The sequence below is a fragment of the Nilaparvata lugens genome, chromosome 2, assembly GCF_014356525.2.
Source record: "Nilaparvata lugens isolate BPH chromosome 2, ASM1435652v1, whole genome shotgun sequence".
NCBI lineage: Eukaryota > Metazoa > Arthropoda > Insecta > Hemiptera > Delphacidae > Nilaparvata > Nilaparvata lugens.
The window spans coordinates 33,784,856-33,797,307 of NC_052505.1; the positions used below are offsets into that span (position 1 = coordinate 33,784,856).

A 12,452-nucleotide genomic window follows, 5' to 3' on the forward strand; every position below is an offset into this window, starting at 1 on the left:
ATAGTTATCATGTGAATCTCGAAATCAGTAACAAGTGAACGCCATGAAGAGTGTTAAGAACATTTGGGTGATTTTCAAACTAGTGTGACATAACTACGCCAATATCTACGCCGATGCCTGCGCCGAAGCCAATATCTGCGCCAATGCTGATGCCAAAATCTGCGCCAATGCTGATGCCAACAACAAAAATCAATGCCAATGCCTGCGCCAATGCCAATAGCTACGCCAATGCCAAAATCTGCGCCAATGCCAACAACAAAAATCAATGCCAATAGCTACGCCAATGCCTGCGCCAATGCTGATGCCAAAATCTGCGCCAATGCTGATGCCAACAACAAAAATCAATGCCAATGCCTGCGCCAATGCCAATAGCTACGCCAATGCCAAAATCTGCGCCAATGCCAACAACAAAAATCAATGCCAATAGCTACGCCAATGCCTGCGCCAATGCTGATGCCAACACCAAAATCAATGCCGATGCCTGTGCTGATGTCAATAGCTACGCCAACGCCAATGCCAATATCAACGCCGATGCCAAAGCCGACACCAAAGCATACACCAATAGCAATGCCAATGCTTATTGCTGACTCTGTATCTCAAACTTCAACACTACTGCATTACCTGGAGGTAATTGCCATCCATGTTCACATTCACAACTTTGAATTCAGAAGAACAGTCACAGTATCATGAAAGAATTGATTCAAAAAATCCTCTCCTAAATTATTCCTGTATGCAGAACTCTAAACCTTGAAAGCTGAAAATATCAAAAAACCAAACCTTACCTAAATTAATCCTCACCTAAATTAATCCTGTATGCAGCGTCTATCTCTTTTCCAAAAAACGAATTACATTGTCATTTCAAGCCTGAAATGTACATTGTATAATTACAAATATGATACAAAATTTATGTGACTCTGTATTGAATTTGGAATGCAGCCGTCTACTACAAACATGAAGCAATGCTAACTGAGATGTCACCGGTATCAAGTTTGGAATGCAGCCGTCTACTACAAACATGAAGCAATGCTAACTGAGATGTCACCTGTATCGAGTTTGGTATGCAGCAGTCGACTACAGTATCAGCCCAACACTACGTGCATCCAGATCAGCCCAACACTTAACGTCATCACATTGGAGTCACACTTAACTGAAAATCATACTGAGTGCCTTAACGGACTGTTTTCCAAAATGTGCATCAATAAAATCAACCGGGTCAATAGTGAAAGAAATGAACATTTTTTGATTTATTGAAATTTTATGTGAAAATTAAATGTAACAATTCATCAATTCATTAAAAAAAAAAATAATAATAATAATAATAATTTTTTATTCAACATACTAAATTTTTTTTATGCAATAAAAATTGAATTTTTCTATTTATTAAATTTATGTGCAATTTCAAAAAAAAAAAACTATTCTTTACATATTAAACTTTCTGTTGAGATATTTTTCTTTAAATTATAAAGCTAAATCAAAAGTAATATTGATATTCTATATTTTGAGATATTGTTTGGAAACATATAACAAACGCTATTGATGAATTTTTATAATAATTTTCAATATTTTTGGATGACATGTAATGTTTTTCTAGAAAAAATTGTTACTGTTCTCAAATTTAAATTTCAACAATTTTCATTAGGGTCAATGTAAATTTTTTCTTTAAATTTTCAAACAGTAAAATTTTTTATGTCAAGAGGGGGGTATTTGTAATATTACATTTTTCCTTAACAAAAATTCTTTTGTTGCTATTATGAAGACTTATAATATTGACAAAATAATAATTATTCTATTCGAATTTAAAAATAAACATTTGTATTGAAGTATTTAAAACGCCATTATGATTTATACCTTATTAATTTGGTAAATAAAATACAATTTTAAATAAATTTTAACAAATATTCAGCACTTAATTGATATATTTCTAATTTGAGAATTTTTAATTTCAGATGCTGGAGGACTTTCTCAAAACTTGCAAGTCCAAAGACAAGAACAACAGAAATCTATTGATAGATCTTATATTGAAGTGAAGGTCAAGCTAGATAATTATTATATTTAGTTGTTTGTAATTATTCCAACAATATCTCACCTTGAACATTTACCACCAACAATCAGTGCTTACTATTCAAATATAATATTTATTATAATGAAACAGATTAATCACTATATTGAAATGGCAGTTAGTAGTATGATTCTGAGTAAAAGGAACAAAAGTATATTAGTTCATCAGCTGCACAGAGGTCAATTCTTTGTCTTCTTTGATATACTATTTTGAAAAAACAATGAAAAATTTCTTAAGAAAGTTTTGGCGTCTTTTGTGAAAACTTGACGCCTTTAAACTATTCATTTAATTAAATGTTACAATTTTCTCAAGTGCATAATCTTGAAAGCTGATACAATAACTCATTTCGTTACCATAATTCTGTATTGAACATAATTATCTAGAGAATGATATATGGAAAGTATAATTTGATGGTTTTATTTGTGATTGTAGAATTTTTAATATTTATTATGTATTTCTCAATTATTGTACTTATCTTCAAGTGAATGGGAAACTACATTTTAGTTATTCAATCATTTTTCTATAATTATCAGGCCTGGCCAACGAGAATGTGCAACCTTAATAGGATGATTTTTGTATTTTTAGGATTAGTAGAGTTTCGGAATTTCATACCTTAATGTATTAAAAATCGTATTATCCATTGTCTAGAATATTATATTTTTTACAATAGTATTTATTTTCAACTCTAACTGAAGCAGCATAATAAATTTAATGTGCATGAAGATGAGGTGAAATATTTAAACCTCATTAATGTACTTGACTGATGAATAACAAATAATTCTCTATTTATTAGATACGCACATATTATATCAGGTAATCTACTGAAAAAAATTAATTGAAAATTTTTATTCACTATGAGGATATTTTTATTGAATAATAATTATCAATTTGTTCATTATATTTTGAGTAATAGGCCTGCTGGGAGTTATCCTGACTTGCACTGTTTCAATGTTCATAATATCATGAGGACGATTTGAAGTCAATTAATCAGTTATGAATAATAGATGAAGGTTCAATTATTCTCATTAAAATATACATCATAAATAATGTGAACGTTCATACAGTGATAAAGCAGTCTAAATCTGAAAAGGTACACCTATCGTATTGATTAATAGATCAAAGAAAAAAATGAGAAGTCATTAACCTGGCTAAGTTTGTTCGAATGACACAACTTTCAACTTCCAATCCTTCTTTATCACGCACACGCCTCAAATCTGCATCATGAGAACTTATAAATTTTTATTTCATTAGAATTATAGATACTAATTATTGATATAGAAATAATTTGACTTTAGTTCCTAACCCAACGTTGATTTAAGAGGTGAAAACTTTAGTAAGAACTTTAGTGTAGTGATCTTATGATCTAATATTATGCTTATCGAATTCGCATCCACACTACCACTTTTTAGAGTCTCATAAATTTCCAGTGCAACAGTATTATAATATTGATTCTAGTGATAAGAGGCTATTAAAATAGTTCTCGTATTAACCTATTCTAATCTCTTCGCACTGATAAATAAACATTAGATTTAGAGCATAATTTTCTAATTTTTATCACAGTCAAAAGTGTCAATGAATGACACATTTTTGTTAGTGTTATTCACAATATTATATTGTATTTCGTTAATAAATTCAATTTTTATATTAAGCAACGGTATTGTCATTTTTTCTTCCTCCTAGTGATATTATTGTAACCCGGTGGAGGTATTTTTAAACCTGAAATCATTTCTGTAACCGGTGACATATTAGTCTCTATTTATTAATCTTCCAAATATGAAATATATAAAATACATGTGGTTTGATAGACATTTTTGTAGTCTATACCACCGCTGCGCACCAATGTAAACGGAGGGGGGGGTTTTTCTTCTCTTCTATAATATTTACCAAAATTATGCTATTAAATCTCTATTTGAATCCTTGATTGGTTGGGAGATTTTAGTGGATTCGTTCATTCAAATGCACAGATTATCATCATTAACTAATTGTCACCTATTTTAGCAACTAGCAACTACGAGCCAGGAACTTCAATGAAAAATACTAATAAAATTCAACTTTGGGTTTATTGAACTCTAAATAGGTAGAACGAATTAATAGTCAGGTAACATGTCAAATTTTCAAACAGAACAAAGTGATTCAGCAATTGATTCACAAAAATGTATTCAATCCCAATCTACACATTTTGGGAGCCTGCTAACTTGCTGCATTTAAATTCGGGCCTCGGTCATTCTATGTTGCTAAATTTTGAGCTATAATACGAAGACAACAAAAGTTTGGCACTTACCATTTTTACAATTCAAATTTCGACTCTTCAGAAACACACACATACGATTTAAGAAAACTCACTATATTGGTACTCACACGCACAAATAATTTCCTGGTTCTACTCTCACTAACAATATTAAATTTGGTTTCCTATTCCACTAGATAAAAATTACTGAAAACTTAACAAGTTGTCCCTTTGAATGGGAAATGGGCCCATTCAGAGGACCGAGGGTCGCACACCGTTACATGTTTTCCCAGTTACGTCTCAATTCGAACTGTGGCCTTTTCACTAAAAATTATTCCCCCTCCACGAGCGTTGAGCATAACTTCCAGTGGAAAAGCCAAAGCTGCAAAAAGGTCAATGCTCGTACAATTTTCAAATACAGTGGCTTTTTCGACATGAAATTGAAACTGCACTTGGAAAATGCACGAAAATTGCTTTAATTTTGACAACTAGGCAACAAGTTAGCAAATTCCAACAAGACAGAGTCAATTCTCTAAAAACGCAGGGTTCAACAAACAGTAAAATCAAAGTTCATTTCAGTTCAAAAACCTGAAAAACAATATAAGAAACACAAAAACAACTACAATAATACCCTCTCAATATCACACTATTACATTATTTATTGCAGAAAAGGGAACTAATCTTGTTTCAACACAACAATGTTTCTCTTTTTTTGCATCTTATTCTATCCATTAGACATTTTTTTACAGATAGCAATAACCATTTGTAGGTATGAAAAATACCCACATTTTACCCAGACTTCCTCTGTTCCAAAATTTCAATATGACTTTCTTTGAAGTTGGATCTTTTGGAGTGAAAGTGATATGACCTACATGCATTTTGATTTGCACTATGGGAGGCAATATTAATTGGAAAAGGGGTAGATTTGGGTATATAATATAGTCTTCACTGAATGATTAAAAATCCTATAGACCCAATATCATCTAAAATGACAAGGGGATTGGATGATATTCCTACCTGCATCCTGAAGGAGTGTTTTGAACCAATCAGGAGGATAATGACCGAACTTGTGAATCAGGACCGGCATTTACCCTAACAAATTTAAGCAGGGTAGAGTCATTCCTGTGTAGAAATGGGTAAATGTAATGAGCTGGACAATGTCAGACCAATATCAGTTCAGAACACATTCTCAAAGATACATAGCTGCTAACCCAAAAGACGATTACAGAATACCTGAGAGAGAATAAGCTACTCTCACCCTGCCAGTTTGGATTTCGGTCTGAGAGGTCAACCATAGATGCCAGTATATGATGCTTTGGATGATGGCAAGAAGGCTTTGGGGTTGTTTGTGGATCTGAGAAAAGCATTTGAGAGTTTGGATCATGATGTGCTCTTTGAGAAACTAGTATACTATGGATTCAGGGGACCAGTTCTGGAACTATAAATTATGAATTTAGATGTACTAATCCATATAATTTTGGTACATTATCCAAAGACATCTATTTGGCTATTCATCTACTCCAAAACATAACGTCTGAGTCCAGAACTTAACTTAAAAACCTACCTCAGTCGAGGGTTTAAAATCACGCTTTTTTAAGTTCTGGACTTGACGATTTTTGATAAATCCTTGACTCGGAAAGAGGTGAGAATCTAATTCCATTCCTGGACTTATAAGCCCTTCACTCAGAAAGCGAAATTATAAACTCCAGAGTCTATTTGAGTCCTCGATTACGTTAACGCTCTGACTCGGAAAACCAATTTTCTGACTCCAGAGTTTAAAGCTTGTTTAATTATAGAACTTGGCTAAATCCCGAGCTCGGAAACCGGCCCTTAAACGATCGATGAAAAAATCCCTGCCGATTATGAATTCATGGAGCATTAACTCTTCAATTTGAAGTATAATTAAAGCAGTTTATGCATTCCTCTACAACTTTTGCAGCAGTATTAGTGTTGAGTACGGGCTTTGCAACAATAGATCAATTATTATTGACAAAGAAATTTGGAAGGAATGTTAAATTGGAACATAATTGTTGACTTTGTTGTGACTAGTCAGGAGGAAAACATATCAAAAGTCCTCATCACTAACCCTAATGCTAAACTGCTAAAGGGAAGGGGTTGGTAACTTTTTGCGCTTATATTTCGGTAGCAGTGCGTTCCATTGACATGTCTAACGGTTAGGTTTTAATCATAAAAAAATAATCTTGAAAATTTCCTGCAAGTTTTGAACAGTATTGTTTCGCGATATCTCCAACAATTTAATTTCTGATATATTGGCTCTTGAAAGTTTGAAACATTCGAAACTAGCATGTAACCAATACTCCGCAAGGGTCTAATTGAAAAAATGACAAACTGAAAACTTGATCAACTGAAGTCTTGAAAATAGGCTTATAACCATCCTAGGTAAATCAAGAATCGATATGCCAAATTTCAAGTTTGTCAGTTCAGTAGTGCAAACGTGATGATGCGTCATTCGTGAATTTCGTATCCCCTAACCTACATGTATAATTGTATAAGCCGACTTTCCCATTATTACATAGATAACAGTTTCTCATTCAATCTTTTGATATTTCAGGCTTATACATTGAGTCTCCAACAATGTATGCTATTGAAAAATAGATGCTCATCGTGAATTGTGTATGGAATAGTTATATCCATAAGACGTTTATATTTCGAAATATATGCGAGAACCCGAAAATGATACTATAAATCCATACCAACCCCCGTAAGACAGGAGGTAGAGGTGAGGACATTTGATATGTTTACCTTCTTACAATCCTAAACAGAGCTTAAGTCAAAAATTGTCTTCCAAGGATTTCCATTCATATTCATACCCTCCTTTGAGCATTTATTGTCTGGACTAATAATCCTCTTGTCCCTTTACGCTCTTGGAAAATTTGTATGACTTTGTCCTTCACTCTTGTATCCAGCATAACTGGCAATCACAGTTTTCCCCTACAACTCTGGTTGACAAAAAGGCATTCTCTCGCTTCAGCTCTCATACCCTGCATAGCTGGATCACGCAAGAAAGCTCTTGTATCCAGCATGGCTGGATATTGCTAATGAGCTTCTTTTTTATTTTTAGTAAAATCAGGATGCGACTGGTGGATGATTCCAACTACAGTTGTTATTCAGAACAACTAGCTTACTTACTTGAATCAAAACAAACATCAAACTTTTTCATTGCAAAATGTTGTGAATGTGTTTAAAGAAATAGTATATTTCGCACCTAGAGCAGAAAATGAGATTTTTCCAGCTCGAAATCGGTTTTCAAGTCCGAGGCCGTAGGCCGAGGACTAGAAAAGATTGAGAGCTGGAAAAACATTTTTGCCCGTGGTGTGAACGATATTTTTCGCCACACTACTGGTATTGCTGATAAATAAAGAATACAAAATGGAGAATACTCGTTAAGCTATCGTACCTATCTCTTGATTTTAGTGGTAGAAGATTTGCAGTCAGGATTTCAGATTCTTTTAAAATTTCACTTGGAATACCACAGTCATCTTCAAGCATTTTTGAAAATTCGTAATGCACTAATCAACAATAAATAATTGAATAAAACTGGTTGCGAAGCGAATTAGTTTGATTCGAAACTGGAACTGAAATCATGGTGACTTCAACTGATGATGAAAGTGGACATTCGCCCGATCTAGCGGATGACTTATTAACTACTTCCATGAGCGGCTGGAAAGAGACAACTTTCTGGCCTAGACCGGAAAAGAAACCCTTTTCTGACGTTGTCTGCAAACAAGGTCTTTCAGATCTACGTAGGGACTGGAAAACAGCTGCTTTCTGTGCAGTGTGGCGAAAAAGCATTTTTAAGCTCATGGTAGCTATTGCTATAAATAACATTGATACAAAGAAACGTTTTTTTATATTCATTCTATTATTTTATGAATTTAGCAAATAAGAATAAAAACTGATACGGTAGATTTCTTCATTGAGCTAACATTAAAGCTGTTTTGTGTTTTCAGTAGCATAGACTAATAATTATTATAGTGCAGTAGGCTACCTGCTTGAATTTGAGCATTCACAACTAAATAAATTAAAAATGCTAATATTTTGATGCTAACTAAATACAGCATTGATGGATTTTGAGAATTACTACTGTCCGAGCTGTACCTGTACGGCCAAGAGAATTCTGCACAGAGCTGTAGCAGGAAAAAGGGTGAGCCAGCAATGCTGGATATGAGAGCTGACGAGCAGGTACCCGTCATTTATGTTCCCAGCTGTAATGAAGAGTGCAATATATCCAGCAATATATGGATAAAAGAGCGCAAAGGGTCAAGATAGTAATTGTACTTATTAAGAATCAGTCAATTTTTTCGATATGATTATGTGATAAAGATTAATTGGTTTCTCTACTGTTGAATGTTGAATGTAACATGAATAATTCTCCAATAACTGATGAAGAGATGGATACTCACCCACTAATGCGATATCTTCCATGTAGTGAAATTCACTTAAACTGCCAGCATTGGTTGAATGGTAAACATTAAAGTTTTTTACGTGGTGATTACTGTCAGTTGAAGTGAACCAACTCTGATGCTCACAATCGTATTTTGCCAGTGGGTGAATAATTCTCTTCTAAAAAGTTATGTGTTATTCATTTTAAGTTCATTCAGTTATTATATTTCTTCCCATCCGTTATATTGACAAGTATGCTATTCAATCTGAACAGTTTTTCGATCATTTCTTGGGCTTGAAATCCCTTCCGAAGCGCTGCTGCCCCTGAACTCAAGCACTTAGTGTTAGTGGTTGATCGTATGTAATTACATGTACAGTAAGTGTTATCCCTCTCATTAAATATTACTGATGGAAGGTCAGCAGCCATTAACGATGTGCCCTCTGCCCTCTCACTTGGGCATTGATCATGTTGTATCAGCTCAGCTCGACACGTTACTGGTTGCTGTACAGTACTGACAAGACAGCCTAATATTCGATTAATGGCTTACATCACATTGTCTTCACCCATTGCATGACAAGCCCCAAAAATATTGTATTGTTTCCAACAGGATGCATCGTAATTAATTGGTGAACTAAATACTTATTGTTGCAGATTTTTGGGAAATGATAGAGAAACGTGTTAACAAGAGCCTCGAGCCTAATATTATCTTATTACTTTGTCTTCACATGTTATTTTGATTTCCAATTCAATAATGATTTGTATGTTGTAGGTACAGAGTGAACCATAATATTTTTAGGGAACTATGATCAGGTTCAGGTATTGATCCACCTACTTGTAATACAGGAGCCTAGTAGAAAAATTTGAGAGATCAGAATAATATGAAAAGGCACTTTTCAAGTGAGTTTATCAATACTTAAAATCTGTATTTTTCTCAAATTGAGAGGAGAGAAATGGATTATATTAGAGGTGAGCTAGTATATTTTTGATGAGGATATACTTTTGAGAGAATTATATTGAAAATTCAGAAAAGAGAATAATATTAAAAGCCACTTCAAGTTCGAGTAAGTTTTTTTAATTCTGAGAAACTGTATTTTCCTCAAATTGAGCGATGAGAAATGGATTGATGTTCAATGAGAATTCACTTTTGAGTACCGGTACCTATACATTCCCTTTTCTTTATAGTAAATTATCTGAATGACATACATGATACTCCGGGCGCCTAAGAATAAGCTAAGAACTATAAAATCGATGAATATAATCTAATAGATAGATCTTATATAATCTTATATAATAGATAATATTGATGATGGATACAACAAAAGTAGACATCATCATCATTGAATCAATCAATCAATCAATCATTTCATTCAGTAAAATGCATTACAAAATTGGTCCCACTAAACCTAAAATATTTTACAGCAGGTGCCTAAAAATAATAAAATACATAAATAGAATGATATGCTAACTTTAACAATAGACTAAGGAAAACAATTCATGAAACTGGGAGTTTTGGAATTTAAAAAGGAGTATTAAATGGTCTAAGGATGATTAATAGGGTTAATGAAAATTGGAAAAAGAGGAAAACTCAAAAACTTCAAAACATAAAACTAAATTAAAATTAAAAGAGAATAAACTTGATACTCTATAGTAAGTGAGAATCAAAATATATTAATCTAATTCAGAATTAAGGATAATACTAAACAAAAAATACAATTTCTCAAACATTAATTATTATCCATCCATATAGTATAAGAAAATTATATGATATATTAATATATATTGAGAAAAATTAGTCATTCTAAGGCAGTGTTGTTTCACAAATACTAAAATTCATTTTACCAGCAACCTAATATTTATTGTGGTGCGTTTTTTAACGGCTTCACACATGTAGAGTGAATCTTGTACTAAATCAACGGTGTTGAGGTTATAAATTTTGTAACTGCGTACGTGGACGCTAAGTGTATACCAGACTGATTGATTCACTACAAGATTCAATACAATTGTCGGAATCGCGGGAGGCCTAAACGCTCGCTCACCCTTGATTCTTCTAATGACAGATTGTGTAGTGATGAAATTTTTATAAGCAGTGTAGCGATCGCTAAACACTGAAGACGGATACCTTAAAATTATTACCTGTGGAGAATGAGCATATAAAATCATACAGGTCGAGCAAAAATCCCGATGTAGATAATTTACGGGACTGCGTCTCTAATAAGTTCTGAAGGATTAAAATACGGTATTTGGACCAAATGTCGTTCAGAATATACTTCGAGAACAGAGTCTTGTCGGGTTTTAAGCTCTATTGTAGGAATTTATATAATCTCTGGCTGCATCTGCTGTACAATGGATGTGTTCGCTCCTAAGTCGAGGTTGGTAACAGATAAAAGCTGATATATGAGCAGGTAAGGACAAAGAATAAATATCTCGATCTGACCCCACTCACTACATCCACTTAGACCTGTTCCAATATCCAGCTTAATTCAATTATTCCAATGATCGTATTCGATCGGTTCTTGATGATATAGAACGTATCAGACACAATAATTGACAGGCTTAAGAAATAATCGAACTCAGAAAACGAATTAACAAAACTGAAATATATTATAATAAATATATGATCATACAGTGCAGATTCAGAATTTGATTTACAGGTTGATAATAATTTAGCATTAACAAAAGAGTTAAAAATTTTCTTGTGCTTGCATGATACCATGCGTGATTCAACAGAATTTTACAATTGATAAAATTAAACAGTTTTGAAAAAATAGTGAAAAATGAATTATAAAATATTTTTTAAAATGCTCGGGGTCGTGGTTCTGGCAGCGGAGGATAGCTAATCAAACTACAAAATCTTAGAAATTCTATATGGATAAATTCTAGGCTCTTAAATGCTAAAGCGCTTGTCGGCGTGGCCAATAATTTAACGAAGAAAATTTTATATCTTTCTGCACTGAAATATTTTCGAAGCGTAGATTGGGGCCCCTTTAAACTTATAACTCACGTGAAATTCCTTGGCGGTCGTGGTTTTCTTCTTTAGATCAAAAATCGTTTGATCGGCAGCAATCCAGGCTTCGGTTTCAGCACGTGGGGAATTTTTAATTTAATATTTCCTTCACCAAATTATTTAAGGGATGATTTGACTTTAAACTTCTAAATTTATCGATTGATGAAAATAAATTTACAAATAACAAATAGATTGGCCTAAAATATTGGCTCACAAATAAAACATATAAAATCGAACAGGAATTTTTTACGAATAGGTCTTGGTAACTATAAAGAGATCTGAACGGTGAGGATTTCAAAAGGGAAGTGCTGTCTTTTCTCTCGGCTTCTTGGCTAGACCTTTCTTCTGAGAATCTCGATGTAATAATTTGCATGAAAATTTGCCATTGGTGGAACTATTGTGACGTAGACATGACGTCAGTGGCAAGCAAGAGAATATAATTCCTTTAATTACAATAATATTCAATTTATGTAATTCTTAAAACTGCTTAATCTCATAGACATAGTTCCTCTCATACAATGTACATGTGCTAGCGTATATATTAAAATATATGATCATACAGTGCAGATTCAGAATTTGATTTACAGGTTGATAATAATTTAGCATTATAATCAAATTCTGAATCTGCACTGTATGATCATATATTTTATTATAATATATTTCAGTTTTGTTAATTCGTTTTCTGAGTTCGATTATTTCTTAAGCCTGTCAATTATTGTGTCTGATACGTTCTATATCATCAAGAACTCGAATTCTT

The 12,452-nt window shown here is 33.2% G+C and overlaps 1 protein-coding gene across 1 annotated transcript in view; it reads left to right on the forward strand.

Moving 5' to 3' along the window:
* LOC111049120 (S phase cyclin A-associated protein in the endoplasmic reticulum) overlaps window positions 1-3,704 on the forward strand; it is a 70,476-nt gene extending 66,772 nt beyond the window's left edge. The window contains exon 28 of the mRNA XM_039420058.1: window positions 1,947-3,704. Coding sequence (XP_039275992.1) covers window positions 1,947-2,027 — 81 coding nt within the window. The 3' untranslated portion in view covers window positions 2,028-3,704. The remainder of the gene's footprint in view (window positions 1-1,946) is intronic.
* Window positions 3,705-12,452: the final 8,748 nt, after the last annotated feature.